General features: G+C 40.0%; 1 protein-coding gene across 6 annotated transcripts; it reads right to left on the reverse strand.

The window, feature by feature from the left end:
* Nucleotides 1-2,919: 2,919 nt before the first annotated feature.
* Nucleotides 2,920-26,282, reverse strand: SLC38A4 (solute carrier family 38 member 4). 6 transcript variants are annotated; one of them, XM_074870430.1, is made up of 17 exons: nucleotides 25,693-26,282; nucleotides 22,348-22,438; nucleotides 21,359-21,589; nucleotides 20,457-20,547; nucleotides 19,357-19,472; nucleotides 16,249-16,322; nucleotides 16,031-16,123; nucleotides 14,339-14,420; nucleotides 14,164-14,246; nucleotides 14,009-14,067; nucleotides 13,338-13,616; nucleotides 13,140-13,219; nucleotides 11,906-12,006; nucleotides 10,798-10,922; nucleotides 8,006-8,150; nucleotides 6,932-7,029; nucleotides 2,920-5,513 (listed from the first exon to the last, which is right to left on the reverse strand). In XM_074870430.1, the coding sequence occupies exons 3-17, from the start codon at nucleotides 21,475-21,477 to the stop codon at nucleotides 5,412-5,414; spliced, it is 1,647 nt and encodes a 548-aa protein (XP_074726531.1). In that variant the 5' UTR covers nucleotides 21,478-21,589; nucleotides 22,348-22,438; nucleotides 25,693-26,282; the 3' UTR covers nucleotides 2,920-5,411. The 6 variants fall into 6 exon arrangements, with proteins under 6 accessions (XP_074726531.1, XP_074726529.1, XP_074726535.1 ...); XM_074870428.1 differs by lacking the exon at nucleotides 25,693-26,282 and adding an exon at nucleotides 23,049-23,405 and having other exon boundaries at nucleotides 22,348-22,519; XM_074870434.1 differs by lacking the exon at nucleotides 22,348-22,438 and having other exon boundaries at nucleotides 21,359-21,584.
* Nucleotides 26,283-26,338: the final 56 nt, after the last annotated feature.

Raw genomic sequence — 26,338 nt, forward strand, 5'->3', positions numbered from 1 at the left:
TCCATTAGTAATATATTAGGCTGAAGTGCCTCTGAATGGTGAGGAGGTGTTGTTGCAAGCTGAGGGGAGACTACCAAGTGACCTGTAGGAAACAGTAATTGAGGTGGGGTGTGTGCAAAGGTGTCTGTCTGCCTCAGCAGCTGCTTCTTTGTGGGGACATTCAGAAACGTTTTGTGCTAAGCCCTCTAAGTTTGCTCAGGACGGACCAAGTTAAAGGTGAGGATTCAAAGGAGAAGTGTCAATCTTAGTGTGAGCGCTTGTATTAGCTCATGCACATGAAGCTGTTTGTCGGAGTAGTTTGACCATGGCAGTCTAGAAACTAGAGTCAATTGCTTGAGCTGCTTGTGTAAAAGCTAAACCCAAACATCTCAGAGGGGAAGGGTGGGAAGGGTTGGATTCTCTGTGGTGGAAAAGGCAAAAGTTTCACCTTGGTCAGAGAGGGAAAAGAAGGCTGATGCTGATGGCATGCAGCCATCGCTTCCTGCATGGACCCTCCTTTTGGGAAAAACAGCTAGGTAATAATTTACGTGTAGACAATCTGTTACTGAGGACAGGTAGCTTTCCCAGGCATTAAGATAAATGTGTCAGGAGAGGTGCATGCTGCATGTAAAGGTGAATGAATGCTGTGAACACTTTCCATTTGAGCATGTGGAACTTGAAACATCCACTTCAAAGTGTCCTGGAGAGCTGTGGCCAAGTGAGCATCCTTTTATGTTTAGCTTTGCTTCTGCTGGGTGATAAACACCTTCTGTTTCATTGTCACTAACAGAACAAGGTCTCCATCTCATTTTATGTAGCAAAATTAGGACAGTGTATAGATTTCCAAAGCTATTTATCATTATATGATGCATTGGGTTTAGAACTTGACTCACCAGGTGGGCAGGGGGACTTAGGCTCCACATGAAATAACTCCTTTCACTGTTATGCTTTGCTAATGAAGGCAGCAGCTCTGCAGCACTGTGAATGCCCCCTGACACCTCAGCATCCAGAGGGTACTGAGTTATCAGTGGTGTCTCCTGTGTAGCTGGAAAGAGCAGCTCTTCACAGGTTTTAGTGGTTGTGAGACCAGCTAGCACAGCCTTTTTTTTTTTTTTTTTTTTTCTCCTGGACTTTACTAAATATCTGAAATGAGCAGCTAGAGCCAATGCTGTTGTCTGCAAACACTAACCTAAGACTGTTAGCTAACCCAGGTGAGGAATAGGAAGTTACCTGAGATCCCTTCCAGCTTCATATCTCCCATGCTCTTAAGAAAACAGTCTTTATCACTCAGGTTCAGCACAAGTTTTTAAGTGTTTGTAGTAAGTGATGATTTAATTAACCAAAAACATTCTTCAGGTGTTTTTGTTGGTGGTTTTTTGTTTGTTTGTTTTTTTTTTTTTTTCAAGATGCTACTGAACAACACAATATACCATGGAGATATTGACAGGATTGCCACTGCAGCACTGAGGCAAGGCTCCATGGGAAGAAACTCTGCAACCCCGAGATCATCCTGGATCCCCAGCCAAAGCACCTGGGCTGGGTGTCAGCAGGCTGGCCCTATAGCAGGTCCCCCTCCTGGGGGACCCAGCTGCCAGGGGAGGTGGACTCCAGGAGCTGTAAGCCCTGGGACCCCCCCAGCACCTTGTCAGGCAGGTTAATGGAAAACCAGGCAGGTTTCCACTTGGGTCTGCCTGTATTCTGCCAGAATTTTGTTGCAGTAGCACATTTTCAGTAAAACTTCCATTGAAATTTCAAGTAAAATGAATGGAAATTTTCCACCTATAGCACCAGCAAGACCTCTTAGTGAGTAACTGCTGACTAGCTCTAATTACTATTATGTCAGACGTTGAGAACTAGCCAAGCATGCCAGGGTTTACTGAAAATTGACACCAGAGCCAGCTGCTTTGTGGCTTATCTAGGCCTGCTGCCCTTCTTTCAGATAGATGTTGTTTAACATAATCTTATATTACTTATGGACTAGAGAGGACTTTGCTCTGTAATGAGTGTCCTTTTTTCTGCCTTTTTTCAAATCCAGAGCTGGAATATTTATTCATTACTTCTTTTTTTTTCTATATCACTTCTAGCATTCTTGTCATGTCCATTTAATGACTGCTAAAATTTCTAATACATTTTCACTGTTTTCTTTTTCGTCCTTGAAGACATACCTTTTCCTTTTCTTTAACTCCCCTCATTCACTTTCCACAATTTAAATTGTTTAATTAAAACGACCTCCTGCCACAAGACATTTACAGCTCAAGGCCCATCAAGACAGAGCAAAGGAGGTGTTTCAGGGAATTAAGGATTCCTAGCCACAGGGGAAGGAGAAAATCGGGGAGGATGCTTGTGTCGCAGGTGTTGAGCAAGTGTCTGGGTCTGCAGTGCCTCCCTCACTAGTGGGCAGGTTGCAAACGCTGGCTGGCTGGGTCTGTGAGCGTGGTTCTCACATGAGCTCATCACTGCTGGAGTGGCGCATAGACCAGTATATTTTGGGCTACGATTATACACCAGACAAATATGTAACAGCAGGAAAACCTACAGCTGCAATGATAGGAAGTATTTATACAGAGTGGTACCATCTGGTGCACGCTCCTAATAGTGACTATACTTAGCTGCCATACTGTGTATCCCTGCTAATCCCATGCTCCAAAGAATGAGGCATTCAGTATCTCACAGATAACCTCACTTTTAATGCCAGCCATTCTCTACCTGGTGATTTCTATGCAACTCCATGAATAGATACAAAACAGAGTATGTAAAAGGGTTATTATATGAAGGGGCTGCCATGTTGCTCATCTGCAGAGACATGGATACACAAATTTCTCTCTTAAAAAGGAATGCAGTTTTAATGATGCTCGTGTTAAGGCTACCAGTTTGACTCTGCTTGGTTTAAAAAAAAATTCCTTCTCCCGCTAGCCTAAAACAGAAGATAAAAGATCTACAGTCTTTGAAAAATTCATTTATTATACATCCATGGATGGTTTTGTAATAAAAACCCTCACAAGGCCTATTGTCAACATTACAAAACGAGCAAGAAAATCCAACATCCACCGCTCCCAGCAGTGCTAATAAGTTAGTATGCAATACTACCCTTACAGTGTGCGCAGCAGCTGCATATCACTGTTACCAACATATTTTAACTTGAAAAATGGACATGTTACAGACTCTCTACTTCGATTTTAGACACTGACAGTTTTGCGCTGTGAAAAGACAGTGAATTATGCTATTGTTCCATAGTTTTTCCATTATTTTTCTTGAGGTCATTTATATTTTAAGTGGGCTACATGAATTCCTAAGTCTCTACATGCAGCTGCAGTCACAATATGTGCTTTTGCTCTGAAGCAAAGATGCAGTTACAGTTCAGTTTTTCCATACTCGTAACTCTCAGTAATGGTCACAGGAAGAAAGGTGTGTGGGTGCATTACTGTTAACTCTAGTCCATGCTAAAGGTACCTGCAGTAATAATGCAGCATTATTTGAATTAGTGTACTTAAAATAGAGTAAAATATTATTGGCACCTTTTTCTTTAAAAAATGTAAAGCCAGACTTAGCATTCATGAAGAAGCATGCCCCAGTATATTAAGGATAAAGTACTCAATCAAGCATAAAATACTGCTCAGACAGACAGCAGTTGGAATGGAATACATATTTGGTGTGCCTTTCCTGTTTACCTGTAAGTATTCACACATTTATATACACACATACACACACATAATTTTGTGCGAAGTTGAGGAGTGAGCAGAGACACTTTTTGTGTGCTTTATGGCTTTCTGAATTCACAGGTGTGTGCTCAACAGATTTCTGAGTTGGAAAATGAAAACTACAATTACATGAGCCTGGATTTGTGTAAGCGTGTTAAAACCAACAGTTGCACCTTTGCACTCATTCCCTCTGCTATGGAGTTAACGTGACTTCTCTGACTATTTTCCTCCGGTGTGTACAGAGAGCATATGTAGTGGGTAATCCACAGCACAGCCAAAATCGCAGTCTGGAGGGTACTGAGCATTAATTAAGCACCCATATAACATAGAACTTAACCTTCTTTTTTTTTTTTTTTTTTTTTTTTCCTGTGTTGCACAGCTGCATAGCATGATACACTTGAGATATTGTCAATAATGTCTTTTTCTTTGCATACCTTAATTATGTATGTTGTTGAATGCTAGCATATGCAGAGACAAGCTAAGGTAGAGCAACGAAGCAAGTTACCCAAGTTTATGATGTACAATGATAATACAGAACTGTGAGGCATGTATTAAAAATTCTCAAGAGGAAAACATCTTGCAATTTATTGTAACATAAGTAGTAAACATCTGAATGTGTTTTTACACAGGTAACCGTTAGGGCTTGCTACAGGTATGTTTTAAACACTGCTGAATAAAAATGAACCTTTTACAAACCCACCAATCCAATATGTTTTCTTCAAAACAATATTAAGTGTGTGGCTATAAAAAAATTTCAAAAATCATTTACCACAGGGTAGCATTTTTATAACTAGAGGAAAACAAAAAATTATTTACATAAATACATATTTTTATATATAGCAAATTACAGTTTCCTGCACTGAACATTTATCAAATACACAAGTACTGAACAATACTGGATAGGGTGCTTTGCCACACCTTGTGGTCTCCTTAAATTCCCGTGAGAATGGAAGACGAGTTTCTATGGAGGATACAACTTGTTCAGTGATGCAAGCTCACACAAGAATTAAAAAAGTAAAGAAAACAAACAAAAAAAAAAACCCACAGCAGAAAAGCCTGATGTTTCCAGCACAGGCATCTTTAACAACAAAATGTGAATGCTCAACTGTTCTTCAAGCACATGCCCCAGCACAGAGTTTGTGCCAGAGAGCTTTATTCTGTATGACAGCTGTCATCTGCCAAGGGTGATGAATTTGGGCAACAAATCTGATGCTCAGTTTTGTCCACAAGCTTGTCAAAGCCATCATCTTTCTGGTAGACCAGTTGGTGGGGACCAGTCACCTTTCAGACCCCTACAGAAACCATACCCTTTCTCTTGGAGCTGGGCAGCCATGCCCACAAGCTTCAGATAGAAAACAAGGAACTAGATGGTTTTCTGGCCATTGCCTTTCCAGGACTCTAGGAACTGTGGTTATTAGCATGATGGAAGAGGGTGACACCGAGCTATTTTTGAGGACTAGGTACACAGTTATTTTGGTTTTGAAAATAGAAAGCATCCACATCACACATTTCATTTCACCTGGCCAGAAATGCTAATCTCAGGTTCCTAATGCATAAATAATGATCCTTAGTGAAAAGGATGATGTAGACTCCATTGGGTTCTAGTGACCTTACCAGAAACTGTCTTCAAAATACTGCAGTTACTAGCTAGGAATAACAGTCCCATTTTGGTGTCCTTCGGAGCACACAATAGAAATATTTATGGTATAAAAAGCACTCGGTTGTCTCCACAGGTTAGTGATGTCTGGAACTTGGGGGATTGTAAATCCAGTCCATTACAATAAGAGTCATACTCACAATCATGAAGATTATGCCAAGTATGAGAAAAATTAAAGCCTGCAATTGGAAAATGAAATTTTATTAATGAAGCAAGTGACTGAGCAGACTGTAGTTCACAGACTGTCCTACTGGAACTTGTAACACCCAGGTTCTGAGTTTGGGTCATTGTCTGTGACTAAAACCCAAGTAATGTCATACAGGGCTATGTGAATCAAAGTGAGTCCTGTGTGAATTTCAGTCCAAGAGAGCCAGGCTTTACAAGACTAGATCTGGAAAAAACCCACTCTGTTACTATGAACAATAATACAAAACATAACAGAGGAACAGCTTTTCTTCTTTAAAAACTGACCAATTTTCAATGTATGACCATTGTCACTGATATCAAGAACAGCTTCAGAGTTAATCCTTTTCATCCTTATTAAGACAAACAGGTAAGCCCATCTCTCTTCTCTGAAGACATTTCTGTATATATTGAAGTGATTCAGGTGCTTATAGTCACCCTTTGCTTTAGCGGGGCTTTAGTTTACCGTAATCTGTCCACACTTAACAATATTCTGCCTCACAACACAAAGATGAATATTGTATGTGATCTCAGTGCAGGGTGTGAAATTCTAGATGTGCCTAACACACAGCAACATGAAGAATGAACAAAGAGACATGAACAAATATTCACAGTCTCTCTATAATAACAGCTCCAAAAGTCATCATCATAAATCATTTTATGATAACAAACCTTTTCTTTTATACTTGCAGTATGTATCGATTGAACTTCCATGTTTTTTGTGAACATATATATAGATGTACATATGTACATCTGTTTACACTATGTGCCTCCATATATATTTCACTAATAACTTTTCTGATTAAGTTTTCAAAGGATAGCTCCTTGGTGATATTTTTAAATGTGCAGATAACTATTGATGTTCAGGATGAAAGGTACAGCTGTGACAGTCCAGCACAACATATAAAAACATACTGTGTATAAATGATACACCTTCATATATGTGTCCCGTAGGTGTATGGATCTACCTCAGTGGGGAATTCACTATTACTTAATTATCTCTGCAATTCAACTTCCTTCTTAACCTTGACCTCAAGCCTTCCTGTTAATCCACAGATGGCCTTCTAGCATGAACCAACAGCTCCTTATATGCTCTCTTGGTGTTATTTATGCAAGTGCAGGTGTTAACTAGAGCTTAGATTGGATTAAATAAATGCCTTTTTCTAGTGATTTAAGTCACATTTTAACCTAGACACTTCCTGTTGCGTATCAGTAGGGCGCTAAAGGCTTTGGCTTGTGAGGACTGCCTCTCCATGCTAAGGTGAATTACACTGCCTGACCTGTACTTTGCAAGAGACACTACCATTTATGAGCAACTGCCAGATGTTGCAAGTCAAAGGTCTGAGTATTTGCGACCAGCAGAAAGCACACACCCTCCCATCCTTCTTTTTGCAATTGATGCCAACTCCCTTACCCCAATCTTCTGGGGAGACCTCAGGGGCTCCTTCTCAACCAGCCGCAGGTAGAAGGCAGCAGGGAGGATGAAAATCAGCATTGTAGCAGAAGAGGCACCTGGAAGAGAAAACAGAGCTGACTACCGTGTCATCTGACACTCAAGCAACGTGGTGCACCTGCAAAAGAGCACGTGGGGAGGCAGCTGCTCTTAAAAGCCCAGCTACGCAAGGGGCTTCCTCTGCAGACAGCATTTGTGCAGAGCTCTAGATGTCCAAACACTTATTTGAGTGCTCAGGGCCTGAAGAGGCATTTGTTACTGAGAGGGTTTGTTCAAACCAGCGTGGCTGCCTGTGATATGGATGTCTACATGTGAGCTGGTGAAGCAAGGACAAACAGGCACTTCCAGGGCGTGATGACCCTGGAAAGCAGGTGTAGAAAAGAGTGTGGATGACCTGTGCCCTGGAAATGCCAGCTCCTCTCCTCTCAGCAGAGTCCAGGTGTAAAAGGCAGGGAGGAGCAAATTGGCTGCCTGTGTGGAGTATAAAAATATGTAAAAAGGCAGAAACTCCATGGAGGTGTCTTTCTCAAGGGCATCTGCATCCCCAAGTCCTCAAGCAGCTCAGAGCATGGAGGCTTTTCATGGACCTCTTTGGTCAGAGGCCAAAACTGACCAAAAGAAAGAGGTAGGGAGAGAACTGTGAATGTCAAAAGAAATGTGTCACCTTTCTCCTTCTAACATCACAGTTTGGAAGTCAATACATTTTGACCAAGCTATAGATGCTTGAAAACCAAAGGTGATTTCCCTCTCCTCCACATGAACTTAATGCCCTTTTTGTCAAAGTGGGAATTCCTTACCAGTTTTTATACTAGGATTATTGGATTCCTTGTGCCTCATGCAAGGTAGCAATGAGGTTGGGTAGCATTTAGCTTTGTCTGTCAACTGTTTGGGAATTTTTATTTCCCTTTTTAACTTTAATCTGCATTTATATTACTCTACTGCAAGACCCAAACAGAGACTGTAATTCAGCCCGTGAATGTAAATATGTTGTGGAGAGTATTAACAGAGTGAACAAAAAGTATTTATGAAACTTACCAATAAATCCGAAGATATCTTTAATAGTTGGGACAAAAATTACAAGCAGATCATTAAAAGCAAGAATTACTGCTGCAATCAGGAAATGTCTTATCCAGCTGAATGGCCTTTTGGGAAACAACAATGCACTGATAGATGAACGGATCTGTAAGATGAAAACCAGCAGGGAAAGTAAAACAGCAATTAATTTATCTTCGCTTTTCATTTTTTTAAACGAACTATGCTAGCTACTTTTTCTGTGAGAAATTTTGACTTAAGAAATGTGTTTTCAGTCTTTGATTCCCTTAATGTAATCTCACTGTGATATAGGTTTTTGAGAACTGGGCTCACAGTTTAATGCAGAAACTCAAATATTTGCAGTGTAGAAGAAAGTCAAGTAAATAGGGTGTAAAATCAGGGACATGAAATCTGTTCAACTGAAAGATGCTAATATCAGCAAAAAAGCCCCCAAAGAAACCCCCACTATGAATACTAATCAGCAGGCAAAAAATGCACGGGTGAAATATGAGTTGCTGTATTCCTGAACCTGATCCCTCTGAAAATCCCCCAAGAGTTCTATCATTTACTTTTCTGAGAGAAGGAAGAAGCTGTTGTTTTACTTTCATTAAATATATACATATACATGTACATATACATATACATATAGATCTCTCTCAAAAGTATATTTTTCAATAGCACTTGGAAATTACAATCTTAAAAACTATTGCAGAGGATCCTTTTTGCTCTGCTGACTTTCTCACACAACACAGAGAGAGTTTTTTTGCTTTTTCATCAGCAAAGACGGTAAGTAGGAAAAAGGTGAAGAGCAAATCCCTTTGGTGGCTGGAGATAGTGTTACTCTGAAGTATTGTGATTAACTTAAATCATTTGAAATGTAGAAGTTGAATAAAAATGTTTTTACATTGAAAAAAGCTAGAAACTCACTTCTGTTTGGTTGTTTTAAAATAACAGACAACTGTTTCTGGATGAATGTGGCAATTCAATAAATGTATGGGGTTCTGTCAGACTTGAAGCCCATCTTTTAAAAACAGAGAATGAATTTTGCATATTATGTTTTTCAAGTTGATGTGAGCCAATATTAGGAAGAGGAAGGCAGGTTATAAAAATTTTCTTCAGCCACTGAGTTGGTGTAAACCAGCCTTATTCCACTGAAGAACTGCTGCCTGCATTCCTGTTCACTTATTGTCAACATCTTGTGCATTGTTCCTGCTGTGACATCATCCTTAAGATGAAGCTATCAAACTGAAGTTTTGCAGTGATTAATGGTACATAAATCGATATTTAATTTTTTTTAGCAATGCATTGATTTCCTTTTTTTAAAAAAAGATTAAACTCTGACTAATTTACAAGAAATTTTGTAAGAAATACAAATGTGGTTGTTCATAAAAAAGTAGTTGATACAACTATACTGCTTATTTGGAGTAATTAGATCTGCTGAGCTGGCTGTCTTTATAGGCCGTGTAAAATTGCTTGATATGCTGGTTTACAAGCAAATGATATTTTCTCGGGACTTCTTTTAATAGAGCAATTAGTACTGTGGTATGTAACTGCTAAGCCTTTGCACACTATTCAGATATAAAATGATTATACAGAAAGCTAAAGATGCAAAATGCAAAATGCCACATCTGACAGATAGAGGCTTCTGCAATGACCTTAACTTGTTTTCCCATGAAGAAGAATCTGTTATTTAAGACTAATTTAAGCACGTAGTGACTGATTTAAACACGACATTTAAGACAGAGCATCCGAGCACTCTAAGCTAGATGGACTGATCACTCTGGGTGTTTTATACCAGAAATTTTTCTTCTGTAGACAACCTTGAATCGTGATCAGTGCTTTTAGGTATTTGTCAGCAAGCCTGGAAACAGTACCTACACAGAGCTTGCGTTTGCATCCAGGACAACGGAGCAACAGAACCCCAGAACTACTGCTCTCATCAGGTGGAAACACCACAGTGTGATGTGGATTGGTGGGAGTCCCAAGGCAGCACAATGCAGGGCTGTACACACCATACAAATGGCACACCAGCCTCTCAAAACTAAATGACCAGGATCAACTATTTTCTCCCCTGTTGCATTCCAGCCCAGGAAAGGCATGAGGGACAGTCCTGTACATTCAGGAGCCTGGAGGTCTGCTTTTCAGCTGGGGATTGATTCCTGAGGAGGTCAGTCCCTCTGCAGAGCAGTTTGTTTAGCTGTGTCTTTCTGTCCCTGCTACTGTGGATATTGTGTTTTTCCCTGTAAACTGCACCTAGAAGATCCAAACTTTGCTCAGACGTCTGACTGTGTCTGAGTCGTGACTGCCTCTGTTTTCTGGCACTTAACTTCCATATACTCAAGCATGTAAGATGTGCACAGGGTCTCTGCCCCTCTGCTTTGGCAGCCAGGTCTGGCAGTCCTGCACAGTGCGTGGCTCGAGCTGCATGTGTCTGTCTTGAGTTTGGACGCTATAGTAGCTGCCTATGTCTGTATTAGGAAATTTTGTAAGTGGTTTCAGTATATGCCCAAGTCTTTGGTACTTACACTGCTGCTTTGATAAATATAGTACAAAGAAAGACAGGACAGTTGTTTCTGATTTATTTATAAAGACTGATTTATTTCAGTCTTTCAAAGTTTGCAACCCTAAGTACCTATGGTCCTTGTTCTGATCAAACTGCATATGAGAAAACAGACCCTCCCAAATAAAAACTCAGTCTTACTTTTCTTCAATGTTAAAGTCTGTCTGTGCTGAGTACATACAGTCAGTGTATATGGGCTAGCAGTGATCTCAGCTTCAGCAACTGCATTACTTACGGGGAAAAGGACAAGGGGCACAGTCAGGGTTACAGCCACCAGCACTGCAAGGCGAACTGACAGTAAGAGGGTGTCGAAGGTGTACACTTTGGTGTATGTGTGAAGTAGCTCATCTTCAACTTCTCCTATGAAAAGGAAACACAAAGGAGTTCAATCACTTAAGTAATATCTGTACATGCAAAACGATCTTTACACTCCAGCCAGATAAGATTAGCTTTGGCCCAGCTGCTGTCATCGGATACATGTTTTGGGTTAGGCACGAAAGAGGAATTTTCACAGCACGACTGATACAAGTCCATCATTCAGAGATGATGAGGGTAATACAGCTTTGAGGTGATGCTTTGCACTCCAATATCTCAAATGACTTTCTCAAAGTGCTTAAGTGGATGTGGAACCTGAGGTAAAAATAATTTCTCTGATACAAAATAGGAAACAACTCACTGAACTGGGAACAGGTCCCTCTGACCTTCACCCAGGTGTCCCAGCTCTCAAACAGAGCCATCCTGCCCCAGTGGTAGAGAGCAGATTGTGCTGTGTCATTCACTTCTCTGCTGTAATGGAGGAACTAACAAGGTAAAAAGAGGTGGCGTTTGCATAAAACGGTGTGCTAATAGAGGGGCTGCTCTGTTTACCTACCGGTTAGTCTAGCTCATCCATATTTTTTTTACACTAGAATGATTTGCACCTGTTTTTCAGCATAGGTGAAGCTGAATTAGTGGCGTCAGAGCCAGGGTGGGTAGCACTTAATAGTGTCATGTAAGACTGTTGAGTACTAGAGTGTTTTTAGTATGGTCACTCTTGGCCTTTGCCAAGAGCCAGGTTTGCAGCAGCTTCTTGTCTGAGTTCAGAAAAACAAGAGATACAAAACTGGTCCACCCAGTAGGTGCCTCTGAGTCTCTTGTGGGTGAAGAACTTGAGGCCCAACAGCTGGATAAGTCCCACCACTTATTCATGAGGTTACACACTACATGCTGTGTTTGAATAATGCTTATACCTGGATTCAAGCTCACAGAAAATACATGAACACTTGAGCCTCAGTGTGACAGAACCATCTCACCTGCTTTAAATTGAGAGGGAAAATTCTGCAGAGAACAGGGCTTTGACCTACCATAGAAGGTAAGGTATCCAAAGAGGGCAGCCAGAAGATACATGATAAGCATGCCAGTGATGGAGATATTTGAGACATTCTGCATCCGCTTTCGGGAGCGACTAAAGTAGGAGAGAAAGACAGTAACAGTGCTATTCTTATAAAGCCTCTATTTGTACAAGAAGTGCTCTGAAGAGTCATAGCTCTACTGTCATCCCCACACTGGCTAGTAGTTCATAGCAACTATATTGGTTATACAGAGCTCTTTACTTGAAGCTTCACAGCTCTGTGCAGGGCAGCACAGACTTATAAAAGTGTATTGAAACTCCATTTCTACTGCTTACTTAGTGACAACATATAAATGTGCTGTGTTATTTTGTATATCATTATTTATACACTATCAAATGTTGTATTTTAAATAAAAAATGGAGTGGCTAAAATTGCAGGGCTGGTAATAACAATAGACAAGAGCTTTCAGTCAGCTCAGTATGAACATACCCTTATATCTACATAGGGCTGTTCTGCAGGTTCAAGAACCTCCTGCAGGTCAAATGCTTTCTTTAGAAATCCTTTGGTTAAAGATTTAGTGTAAGAAAATCTTCAGCTTATAAGACCTGGAAGCATGTTCCCAAGTCAGCTGAGAATTTTTATTTCTTCTGAGGTTAAACCTGCTGAAATAGGAGGTAATGGGTCTTGGCCTCCTGGAGTTTTGTAGTACAACCTCCTGTAGTGTAATTCTTGCTGTTGGACAAATTCATTTTCTTAGCCCTTCCCAACTTGTCAACTCTGTGCCCTTGTCAACTCTGTGCTGATTTAAGCAAGTATATTAGATTTTGATATTTGATAAGCGAAATAGCCTGGGTGAAGGGTCTATGTAAGACACCCAAACCAATGGCATCCCAAGAAAGCTTAAGTATAAGCAGCAGCTGACCCAGACGCAGAACTCACTAAGATATTATTAGAAACCAGAATGATCTGTTTCAGTGCAATGAACTTCCCCAGTATATTTCACATCATTTGAAGGACTGTCCAGGTTCCCCCTTTCCTAAGTAAATATCGATCAATGCAGCTATCTGAACAGTGGTTCCCAGTCATCCAGTATCTGACTATTAGGTCAAAGCAAAGCCAATATCTGTTTACTATGGAAAGCAATAAATCATAGCTGTCTACACACCAGCAATCAAGGCAGAACATGTAGAAAGTGATCTCTAGCTATGGTTAACTGGAAGTATGGGACAAAATTTAAGAACCTTACTCTTTCAGTTCACTGTATATTGGTAGCACCTCAGGGTGGCATACGAATGCAAATGCCAGGATGGGTATTGCATAGGCAGTCTGTAAAATAAAGCTCCCATTAGTAAGAATGGTCACTGCTGTACCTCTGACTTTTGGCAGGCAGCAGTTTAGCTGTGGTATGAATGGCTAAAGACAAATTCTACAGAATCTCCCTTACCCGTGAGTTGAACACAAAGTATTTTGGCTGACACATGTCATTACTGTCACTGTGTGCTTCATATTCTACACCACTTTTGGGGGAGGTATCTTTTAGCTCCTCAAGGCCTGGTAAGTGCCCAGCTGTGTTGTCCATCATGAAATTCACACCAGAACTGAGAGACTCATTTGGTAACATGACCAGGTGCATCGGCACTGTGTTGTTGGTGGTGGTCCAGTTTTCAACCCCGTGGTCCATGATGGGGAGAGGACATGGTATTTGGGATTTCTTGAAGATTACCTACAGAAGAGTAGACAATGTAATCAGAAGAGTACCACCATAGGAGATTACACTTACATCCAGGGTATGCCAACAGAAATATAGACAGCAACACAGAAGAGAGAGGGGAAGGAGAGGGAGCAAGTAAAAAATTGCTACCACTTCTGCTTCTCCTGCAAGTATTTGTCGTTACTTTGTGTCTGCAGTTTTCTTGCTTTATTTTTTATTCTTAGGTCTCTGTTTTTTAGGCTGATCTTTTTTATTCTGGCTTCATTTGGCAATAAGCTTGCTGATTTTATTCACTTGCAGGTGTTATTCTAACATCCACATTAAATTGTCAAGGTTAAAAATATAACAGCATTGCACAGTTTGCAGGCTCTGTATTTGCAGAGAGACAATACCCAGTCACTTACCACACTGACAAAGAAAACCATACAGGTCAGTGAAAAACCACTCGTATAACCAAGATAACCTGTGCAGCAAGAAAAAAAAACAATAGTTCAGCTACATATAAATTCACAATCCTAATAGAAATAAGAAATGAGGTTAAGTGGGGCATTAAGCTTACCTAAGCTCTTTAGAAGGGAGAGGGGAAGAATAATCCCAATTGTTACGAGTATGACGAGGTAATTCCCATTTAGGTACCATTCTCTAAAGAGGAGGAATAAAAAATAACAATCATTATCATGGACATCAAAGTGAAAAATTTTCATCTGAGGTTCAGGTTGGGCAAAGGTACCTACCCAGAACTCTCCTCAAGTTTCATAAATGCTCTGATCACTTCAGGAAGTTCATATTTAATAATAAAGAGGTAGCTTGACATGGCTGAAAAAAATAAACACCTTCAGAGAAAACAGTGTACTTCCAACAAAAATAATTTGTTTTAAAACCCATTAAAACTGCATGAAAAACATTTGTTTTGGGAAACCAATTCTTGCTAAAATAGAGAAATTAGTTTTGTTCAAATAACACTGTGACTAAATAGATGGTATGTTCCCTTGATATGGTTATGAGCATGTCCTGAATGACATCTAGCATTCAGTATTAAAATACAATGCAGTTATTACTGAATTAACAACATACTGAAATCACTGTTCTGATGAAATTCATGTTCTTAACTTTTCCTTTTGCTTTTCTGTTGTAAATGTTGTTTTTCCTATGGACACTGTCCATCCACATCCTGTAGTAACTTTAGTTGTTACTGCCTCTAAATCTCTTCATCTGCCTTATCCCTTCTATTTTCAGCTTCTTGCATCCAATACTGTACTCCATATATTAAAAAAAACCCACCCTAGTTGTCAAGATTCCTGATGGAAGTGTGGACTTCTATACATCTCATTTAAATGTACTTCCAGAAGGCATGCTTTTTTCAGTTATTTTACATTGGCCACAGAGAGGTTTCTGGAGACCTATGGATCAGTCTAGACAAGAGAACTAGAGGAACAGTTATTCTTCTCTAAGAGGGAAGCATACTTCCTTTCTGAATTCAACCACATTTGATACCTGGGCTTGAGGAAGGAAAGGAAGACCACGGAATAGGATCTTTTATGAACAAAATCAAAAAGTCTCTTGCAGTAGACCACCTCTGTCTGGGTAACAAAGTTGCTCTAAAATGACAGTAATGATCTGTCAATGGAGATTTGCAAAACATGCCAAATTCCAAGAGAGAGATCGCAAAAAACTCTATGCATATTTAATTGACCATTGATGCATTTAATTTATATTTCAACTACCTCTCCTTAAAAAATCTGGAAAAAACTACAAAATTCCCTGAGCTTTCAGAGATGGTGTTCTCCAGTCTTCTAAAAGGCTTCTTCCAGGGTAGTAAAAGGAATTTTTTGTTGCATGAATGCATAGTCCTACGCCTACTACTTATATCAGTAAGTAAACAGTCTCCTGAGAGGATGAATATTTCTTCATAGATATTTCACAGGAAGTATCTTTGTGGATGAATGCTTTCAACAATCACTCTTAAACACTCAACATGTTAGAGAGATCACAACCCAGCTGTCATTTCAAGGAGAGAATTCAGCTGTAAAATGAACTACTGAAGAGCCTTTCTTTTCTGGAGAAGTCAGAAGCATGTGCCATTCCTTTTAGGTCAGATTAATCTTTTCTGAGTTGAAGCAGATGATGTCTAGTCTGAGCTGTACTCAATGAAGAGAAACAGCCAAGTCTTTAAGGACATTCAGCCAAGCCATTTTAGCCATCATTGAAGGCTCTTCACTGGTCATGGAGGGATCCCAAGTAACTAGCTTTCACCAGACACTGAAGTGTCAGGTAACTGAAACAAGACAAGGTGAATTCCTCCTGTCCTTCCTTATTACAGTATGGTATAGATATATGTACCTGGCTTCTCTCTGATGCCATTTAGCCAGAAGAGGAGAGAAAACACTTGTGTTCTGTAGAAAAGTTAGAAAACTCTTGCCCCTTACCTCCAATGTTCTGCATTGTAACTGAAATGAAAACACCACACTTCCCAGGCCAGCCAAATGCCTTTTCTCCCAGTTTTTCATATATGAGTGATCCTGAAAAAAAAACAAACAAAAAAAGAAACATGGGCCACTGCATTGGACACACTTGAATTGGATTCCAAGGTAAAATACATGCATGCAGTAGGGACTCTTAGTCAGTCACAGCCTGATCCTCATACCTCCTTCTTTTGATATCTTCAGTAAGAGGTGGACCGAGTAGAGTGACAGTATTGCTACGCTGAGCAGCAAAACTCTGCAAGGCAAAGCAGAAATCAGAATCCCAAGCAGGACATCAGAGACACTCAGTTGATTTGAATGTAAGCTTGCTCATTCTCATGAAGTTCAATGCATAAATAGTTTTCAGCAAGTTTGTACTTTGGACTCCCAGTGGTAAATGAAGAGACAATTGTCAGCTGTAGCTTACTTGTGAGTCTTGTACTCCGAGAGCCCCTCAAGGCTTGTTTAAGTTCAGGTAAGTGCCAGTTCTGTGTTGTTCCACAAGGACTGAATCTTACATCTTAACAAGACCCTGCTGAAGTAAACAGATTTCTATACAAGAGTCAGGTCTTCAGTCTCTTACCTGCTCACTGACCTCTTATTTTAATCTCTCTCCTTACTCAGAGCTATTAAAAAAGAAACTAAAACCATGATTGTGACAACTTTGCTGCCAGCTCCTGACTAGTCACCAATTTTGACTTTCACCATGTCATCATGAAGATGTGGAGTTTAGCTTGAGATGCCCACTTTTGCTTTTAGAAATCTTGCATAATGTTAAAGTATGGCACGACACTGGAAAGTCTGCTGTTGGAGCACTTGCAGCATACTCTTCTAGCCTAGTCTGTTTGCAGGTACTGGTGCCTGAATTCATTAATTCTGATTACTGCCATATTCCTTCCACACAACATTCGCATCCTATGTGATTTCAGCTATCTGCCTGTTGTGAACTGCTGGTGAAAAAAGTAGCTTTATATGACATTTTCAGAGCACAACACTGTGGGTAACATATCTTATTACCATAACTGTCTTGTTATCAACCTGCACAAGTGTTGGTGCAGAAGGGGATGTGAGATAACATGACATAGCTAAGAAATACGGATGTGCCTTACTCCATGACTGAACAGGAGGTTGTGCGCACAGCTTCCACTCCACTGAACACATGGTTTGGTATTGCTATGGGAAATCCCGACAGCCAAGTTCATAAATGAGTTACAGTCTAAGAGGACACATAGGCCCTGGGGCCATGTGATGGCCACCACACCACAATTTTCTCTGAATTTTCTTTCTCCAAGAGAGACAGACAGTGCTGCAGACTTCATGTGAGCAGGGTTGTCTCTCACACTGTTGGCTCATGTAATTTGGTAAGGGGGGTCATGTCTGAGGTCGCAGTGTATCCTACCAAGATTGCACCCTTCTTAATCAGGCAGCTGCTTTTCAGAGACATGGTCTCCATGTCTTGACGCATGAGGTGTGGTAAACTAAAGCCATCCTGGTTGCACTTGCTAAATCATGCCAGCAGAAGTGATGTTCTGGTGCATGCTGTGTGCCATTGAAAACCTCCTCTACAGGAGAGGAGGATGTAATAAGAACTTCTGGAGAGCTTCTGAATTTTAGGAGGCCTCCTTTAGCTTTCACCCTGTGGAACATCTTCCAGCATGAGAGCACTTGGGCAACATGAGAACAGTAAATTACAAAAATTTGGACAACTCTGCCAGCATCATCCAAATTAAAATAAATGTCCAGCATTTTCTATTTAGTAGATGGGATTTTTCTGTCCTGCTAACACTAATGTCATGATCTGTGAAAACAGAGGAACTTCCAGCAAGTGGATACATGCCATGGGGGTAACAATATCCTCACACAGTTTTATACTTTTAAATAAAACTCCTTCCTTACCAGAAGGGAGAATGTTCTCATGCAGAAAGTATGAAAGTAGGACAGAAACGAAAATGAACTGTGGGTGCAGATGTCCTTTGTTTTTGCTGTTTAAGACTTCATAGGGTTGCTTTAGCATTACTCCCTGTTTTAGCACCACCAACCGAGCTAATGTCATTAGGCTCATATCAGATTTTTTTAGCCACCCGTGTGAATGAACAGAGCCTTAAAAATAAAGATATTACAAAGGTAATGTTTTTTTTCCCCTAGCGAGGCTTGATGTATCACAGTTTTCTTTCCGGTCATATTTTATGGCCGTACTAGTTAGTACAAGTGCTCAGAGAAAGTTGGAAAAAAAAAATCCTACATTTTTCAGACCCTAATGCAGTCAATGTTAGAACCAGCTTCCATTTTTGTATCTGTAAATACTAGATCTAAACCAATTGAATGCAGGTGCATCTACAATTAATTTTGAGTTAAAAATTCTACTGGAAACACAGGAGGTGCTTCTTAGCAACTGGCTACATGTAGCATTTCAAATGCTGTTGCTGTCATAGTTACACAATCTCCAGAAGAAAGAAGTTGTATGAAGATAGTCATGCAACCTGATTTAAAGGCTTGTTAGATTTCAGTGATGTAAAATAATGGCCTATTGTCATATAGTACTGTCATGCTTTATTCCAGCCTCATGGAGGATTAATATCAAGGCTTCAGTTAAAATTAAAACCAGTTATTGAAAAAAGAAAACCAACTTCTTTTTTTTTTTTTTTTTTTTTTTTTTTTTTTTTTTTGTACAGTCTGTCTCATTTTACAAGGTTAGCCACAGATTAAAAAACTTCATGAGGCTATCTGTTACTGTCTATCAAAACCCATTGTGTATAGATACTGTATGTCAGCCACATACCATTGCTGTCATCTGTGCATGTTGAGTACAAATAGACTTGAGGGAGAACATTAAATCTGAATAAATCTGTGAATGCCTTTTCATTCAAAGCATACTGCTATTTCAGACATATTGAATATTCTTCCATTTCTACATAGTGATTAGATAGTTGGGATGATGTAAATATATACTTTATGGGTGATTTATTTCCCTTGTTGAATTCCCAACTGAACCAGTAAGATTGTTGTTGTTATTTTAGGACCAGTATACTGTTCTACCCCTCTGGTTTTTGATTGCACAGTATCAATTCACAGTTGTGTTCCTGATACAAAACAGAGCTAAATTAAAAAAAAAAAAAAAAAAGTTTGTCAGCAGTGGATGGTTCCTTGTGGTGCAGCTAAAATGTTTTCATTACAGATGATCTTACAAAACTTTTCAGCTAACAAAACCAGTTTAATGTACCTCTCAGTCACAAAAACTTTAGCTCCAGCTCACTGCTATATTCTATTTGTTTTTCTTTATATGTACTTACATGAAAAGGATAATTCCTGTGTTGGCCATGGCATAGGAGAGCCCTAAGATGCCACTGCCCATAATGGCATTGCTGAGGTTGAATGAGGACATTCCAAAGGAAGCTCTTCCCCGGTGCTGTTGGGAACAAGAACAGAAAATGGCAATTAATTTGCATTTTACTGAGAACAACAGACTAATTATCATGTCTGCTGTTTTTCCCTGTATTGCTTCCTTGATCTTTTAGAGGTGGAGCTGTGTCAAGGTTCCTGAGCTCACAGGTGATTTCCACCATAAGGAGCCTCTTCTATCCCCAAAGCCAGCTGTGCTGGTAGGTGTTTGCCTCTTCCCACTCTCCTCTTGTCTCAGTGTGGGGGAGAGCTACATCCCTGACAGGCAACTGAGGTGACATAGCCACAACTGGCTGTGTTGGCCAGCCTCTATAGAAATACATGCTGTTATCTAACAGATTTTCAAATTACTGATTTTTTAAAAAATCAGATGTTCATGAAAACTTTGAATAAAGTTAAATCCTGAGCAGAGAGATACTCCCATGAACTCCCCAGGAGATACCCCTATGAACCCCCCAGAAACCAATGCTGTACTTCCATTGGCACATGGAAAGAGCTGGAGGTGTGCTGAGTGTGTAATGTTCAGCATTGTAAAGCCAAACATGAATGTCCTTTCTTTAAAGCAATGCAGCTGGATGTGGATTAATTTACACTGACTCTGGAAACAAACAATACAAATGCATATGCACTAAGGCCCAGTTCTAACTTGATATAGGAACAACAAAGTTCCCCTGAACCAAATCTCCTATCAGAAAAATGGGTGCAGACCCACCCTGGCTGAACATCTCAGGTGAGATGACATGGTTGCTACTGAAGTCCAAGTATGATGTGAGGAATTTTTCTGAATACTTGTGAAGGAAAGATGCAGTTTTGCTTGCAAGACAACAGAAAAGGTTTGCTGCACTAACTGTTAGAAAATATGTTTACTCTTCCAAAGCCAAGATTATACTGATCAAGATCTAGAGTAACTTTGTTTACTGAAACTTTTGGAAAAAGATTCAGGTCAATAAGATTTACTTTGCAATTACCCTTAAAATTGAATAAAACTTACATATTCTTCACTATATTCTTCCAATTTCTTTTTACCCAGATATCCATTTGTAAGGAACTTCTGACTTTCTGCATCATCACTAGCAAATGCACTGAACATGAAGAAAAATAAGAAAATATTAGATAAGGCTTATGACACACACATTATGTTCAAGTAGTGCCTTTTCTCATCAGTGGAAAATTTCCTTTGACATCTCAATGAATATTTAAAAATCCTTCAGAAAAACCCCTCTTTACTCCTGTAAGATTCTCATGTCCAATGACATGTTTAACAGATCTTTGTTTTGCCTTGGAATTTAGTTTTAAAACCAGTAATCTTCAAATTATATCTGATTGCAGATGTTGGAAAATAACAATTCCTTACTGCCAGCAATGTGCTAAAGCTGAGCATGTACTTCACATCTGAGGAACAAAGTGCCTTGCAACTGCCCTGTTGGAGGTATGTGCCGGGGGTTCAGCAAGCTGAAAGCTGGAGGCTGATGGCTGGCTTTGAGATGTCTTTCTCAGGCCACCCAGGTTCTGGTGCTATAGGGGCTTCTGGCGGAGATGCCTGAGGGTGGGCTGCCCCATGGGAGATGAGCACTGCCCTGGGAGCATATTAATTTACACATGTCCTATCTGACTGGAGTGGTTGAAAATTGCCAAGTGGGTGCCTGAAGAGGTCACTGCAGGCAGTGGCCAGCAAGGGCGAACCTGGGCTGCCCCTGTTGTGCTGGGCACACCATGCTGCAGAGAGCAGAGCAGAGATGGTTGGTGCTGTGGGAAAACACTAGCTAAACAATCACACTAAATTCATTGCATTACCTAGGAAATGTTTTGAGTCCCAGATACCGTTAGTGAAGTTTGCTTTTTGGTTACTGCTTTCTAGCCTTAACAGAACTGCCTTCCCATTTAAATGCTTACCTCCTAATTGCAGCCTTTTCTGAATCAACCAACTCCGTGTAGTTGTCTTCAAGGCTTTCCCCACTGTTGCTCTGATCATCAAGTTCGATGTTGACTTTCTGCAGCTCCATGCGATCCATTAGAGCGGTCAGCGCTTTCCAGCACACACACTCACTTCTTCAGGGTAAACAGCACCACGTCGTCTGCTTGTGGGTCCTCTCTACCATGCGGGGACTGCCAGAACACTCTGTTCTGCAAACAAAACACAACAGAACTCATTAGAGTTTTCCTCAAATTAGATAAACCAGTGTGAATTGTTGGGTTTGTGTTTGTTCTTTGTAATAGCATTAAGAGGGGAAACCGTTGCAGACTGGGAAAATTCTGGGCAAACATAATGTCCCTTTATATGTCAGCACTTGGTCCTTCTGTCTCCCTTCAAATGGGAAAGAGTGCAGGGACCAATGGATGCACAGTGGATATCCAGCATCTGGCAAAATCACAAATCCATCAGAAAGTAATTTCTTGAACTGCTGGTTTTGAATTTCTAGGGTATGGTGATGCAGAAGAGCTTGTGGTTAGAAATGGAGTATATCAGGGTTTTCTTACCACTACTTCAAAACATACTTACTCTTAAGGGAAATTCTCAGTGTTTTGAATAATTTGTTGTAAGATTAATGTTGTCACAGATTTAAATTTTTTGAAGGTTTGGCCACTTCACTGGGATCGGACAGAGGTAAGCATCTCTGTATGATCACTTCTATGATATTTAGTTGGTGCAATTCTGATACAGCATTTTCTGATTTTCAGTATATCTGAGTTTAATTATTACTTGTCTCAAGACTAGAAGCTCTGTCTCATGCAGGAATATTACATGAATATTACATGGACTGTCTTTACCCTTGTTAGAAAAATCCCTGCTTTTTAAAAATCATATGGATAAATGCTCAACTGTCTATTTCTATATGGACCAAAGGAAACTGTACAAACCAGAGTTACAAAGAGGACTTCACCTCCAGGATTATCAGCAGCTTTATGTTACAGTCTCATCTGCAGATACATATTTACATTCATTTGCTCATTCCCAGGTTCAAGAGGAAAACACTGCAAGAAATGTTGCAGTTTTATGATACTTTTCCCTTCCCAAAGATATTCCTTGATACATTTTATATTTCCATTTCATAGCTGAGGAGACAAAAGAGGCACACTGGTGAAGAGAGCAAGAACAGACCAGATAGCATGTTGCTCTACCTGATACATTGCAATCAGGCACACTGGCTGAATCCATTACAATTTTCATAAATATCACATGCTAAATGCAGCCCAGCACTGTATAGTAACAATATCAGACACTGCGACAAATAATTTTTATGTCTGGCTCTTTGTAACACTAAACCTGCAATTATTTAATAGCCTTTTTCCTGGTTTTGCATTTATGGATGGATAGGTCCTTGCTCAATGACCAGACCTTCACTAGCCTCTGCTAATGATCACACTCTGTTCTTAAGAACATCTACAAACATACTTGTAGTGGCAAAATGTTAGAGTGCATGTGTTTAAAATGTAAACGTAAACTTTAAGTACCAGTCCTGGAGGCTAAAACTGACCCCAGGCCAGAAATTAAAGTCAGCTTCCTCGCTTACTAAAAACATTCACCCAGACCACACAGCTGAAAAGGAAAAGCAATATCACAGTGCATCAGGAGATTTCCTACCAGAGAGATCGTCTGTGTTTACTCCTTTCTGCTGCCATGCAGGGAGTGTGCGTGAGGGGACGAGTGACTCGGGCATCAGGGCAGAGCTGCCGGCACTCGCATTCCAGCAGCCGGGGGGTTCTGCCCGCTTGGGATATGAATAACTCCAGGACACAGAAAGATAATAAGAAAACCCCCCAATAGAGCCCTCCCAACTGTGATTTCATTCACAGAACTGTCTTCAAATGCAGACACTGCCCTGTCTGAGAAACAAAGTCTTTCCAATTCCTGATGCTTATTTTTAATCATCTGTGGTGTAAAAGTCAGGCAGAAAAATCTGACCGTGCTTAGCCCTGTTCTGGTAAAGGGCAAAATCTCCCCTGTGCACACTGCCAAACGCTTGTCAGAGGAACGCTTCTTTTCCAGTAGTGTCAGTCCAAAAAAAATACAGATCTTCAAAGAGTTGGGAAACAGGAAAAGTAAGCAAAAAAGTTGCCAGTAGTTAAATTACACAGAGATTAAGCTGAAGAGGAAAGTTTGTGCAGCACAGCAAACACAATTTGGAAAGGGGAGCAAAAATGGACTGGAAATACATGTTAGAGCATAAGAATCATCTGGACATTGTCCTGTCAAACATTTACACAAGTAATCTGATTTATGGGCATCACCTCAAGAGGCTGTGGAATTACTGCATAAAGCAGTGATTTAAAAATTATTTTATTTTATTTTTTAATCTGTGAATTCCTAAAAGTCTTCTGGTGAAGGTGGAAAGCCTCAGGTGGCAAAATTAAATCTGTTGAGAAGCTGGTTTCTTACAGTTGTCACCTTTTAGGGAGCAGCTGGTAGAGCTCAAAGGATCTGCAAACCATGATCTGAAAGCCATTGGCATAAATGTGGGCAGGATGAGACCCATGAAACTGTCTTGGTATTAGATTTGAATCCTGAAAACACTAATAACTGTATTTACAACCAATGGTGTCTTTGAACTTCAGCAGAACTTGGCAGAACTGGTCCTTAGTTGGTGGAAATCCATGTCTTCAGGTTCCTAAAGCTGTAGGTACTGAAGGGTTTGAGAAGATGTTGAGGTACTGGTAGCGTTTGCTCCCCATGAGTAACATAGAATGGGCAGAGCTCCCACCCCTTTACCTGAAGAGGAAATGAGGTAGCCATGTGCCTCTTGGGTTGCTGCTTGACCTGCGAGATATTATTTAGAAAAAGGGGGATGCACTAGCTGGCTCTGTTTAAAATAAAATACTGGCTACACTGCATGCTGCACCATGTGCAACCCCACTGCCAGGGCTGGTAGATGGGTGCTCGGCTACACCCCTGCAGGGTTCGTGCTGGTTGAAAGGCTGCTCCTGGGTCATGGCCAGTCACCAGGGCAGTGATGGCGTGACAGAGCACAGCCACCAAGGTCCGGCAGGCCTGGGCCCTGCCAAGAAGATTAGCACATGATATCAGAGGAGAAACATCAAAGTTCATCTGCTTTAGCTTCCCTGGGATTGAGTGCTTTCTGCTTCAGAGTTCTGAATTTGGTCCCTAAATTCTGTTTTAGGCATCCAACCCATCATGACTTGCATGACTTCCTTTCCCTACAGAGGAATTTTGTAAGTTTGGAAGCAGCCAAAAGTCTCCACTTCTTTTTCCTTCTCTGTAGTTCAAACCAATACGTTTCCCCCTTATGTTTATATATATGAAAAATCTTAGCTCTACAGTGTTTCTTAAACTTGGCGTCAATATGGTGATAGTTTTGCTGTCTCCTGTGGCATTTGGCTGAACAGAAAATATTTTTCTTAAAGTATGGTATTAAAATGGAAATACTGGTTGCAAGAGATTCACCTATTATTAGCGGGAAGCTATTTATCCCTATAGAACTATTTTTCTCTTCAAGTATAGGGTACTGTTCTGCATCATTTATTAAGTAACGGTTTTCAGCAGTGATTCAGAAAATGATGAAATTTTTGGCATCAGATTTCACAATGTTATTGATTTCTGTCCAGTCTGCAGTTAGGACATTGAATGAATAGACAATGATCAGGCAGATAATGCCGGGTCACAGATATGACTAACATTTTCATGGGTTTTGCAGTATCAAGATTTGTAAGCTCCACCATGGTATCTGATTTAGCAGATTTTGCCAGATTCTTCATCTTCATGACAGTGACTTTACAAAATTATTGTCTGCACAGCTACTTAAAAATGAAATGTGCTGTCACTGTGAAATTAACAATTAAAATGCAAAGCCTGCTTTCACAAATTCGTTTATTTACAGAAATGTTAGCCAAGTAAATCAAGAGCCTTGAAAAAAATTCTCAGAAATTAGCCAAGGGCTGCAAAGTAAAGCAAGCATACATTTCTTAATTGCCTGGTCAGCTTTAAACACCCTTTGCTGCTTCTCTGTTGCTTAGGTTTTGATTTGCTCTACAAAAAAAAAAAAAAAAAAAAAAAAAAAAAAAAAAAAAAAGACTAAATTTCATTCCTGAAGAAATACCAAAAATATATGCCAATGTAAATTACCATGTCAGTAATTCTTAAGGAACATATCCTTCACATTGCACTTATATTTACAGATTAATTAAATTTCTAATTCTTGGTTTTTAAAAATGTGACCAGTGTCTAAAATACATTGATCAAACATTGTAAAGAAAAAATATTTTAGGTTTACCTCTGAGTCAAGCAGATTCTCTTCCTCACTTGCTAAGCAGGTTATATCTTTTAGGAATTGTACCTGTAATGAAAAGTTTGCTCATGTGCAACCTAGAGCAGTTGGACAGTGATTTAAAGACAAATGGGAGTGTATCAGATGAACCAATCAACAGCTGCTACACCCCAACAACTCCCTTTGACAAACTTGCGTCAGCTCTTTTTAAAAAAAAGGGTAAAAAAAAAAGAAGAAAAGTAAATCAGTTTATTGGAGCACACTGAGGGCAAACATCTCAGTTACAAGAGCTATTTGCTCTCTGAGCTTAACTCTATTACAAAATGCATATCTGCAGAATGCTTCACCCAGGCTTGATCATGCTTTCATTTGATAGTCTTGATTTTTGAATGATGCGCGTGTATTAAGCTTGCAGTAACACAATAGTAATAAGCCTGGAAAATGGGATCTGGGAGAAAAAACTAAGGGCTCCCACACTGCTCTTATCTCTGTAACTACAGAGCAACATCTTGCAATTGCAGTGAGGTGTGCATGGCAGAACTTGATTGGAAGTGTGTGCTTTTAAATAGGCTGGTTGACCTGTACCTTAGTTTCCCAGTTGAAATATTTACTGTAATTACAGTTGTGGAGGTATATGTCAAATGACAAATGT

Source organism: Strix uralensis, chromosome 5, assembly GCF_047716275.1.
Source record: "Strix uralensis isolate ZFMK-TIS-50842 chromosome 5, bStrUra1, whole genome shotgun sequence".
Taxonomy (NCBI): Eukaryota; Metazoa; Chordata; class Aves; order Strigiformes; family Strigidae; genus Strix; species Strix uralensis.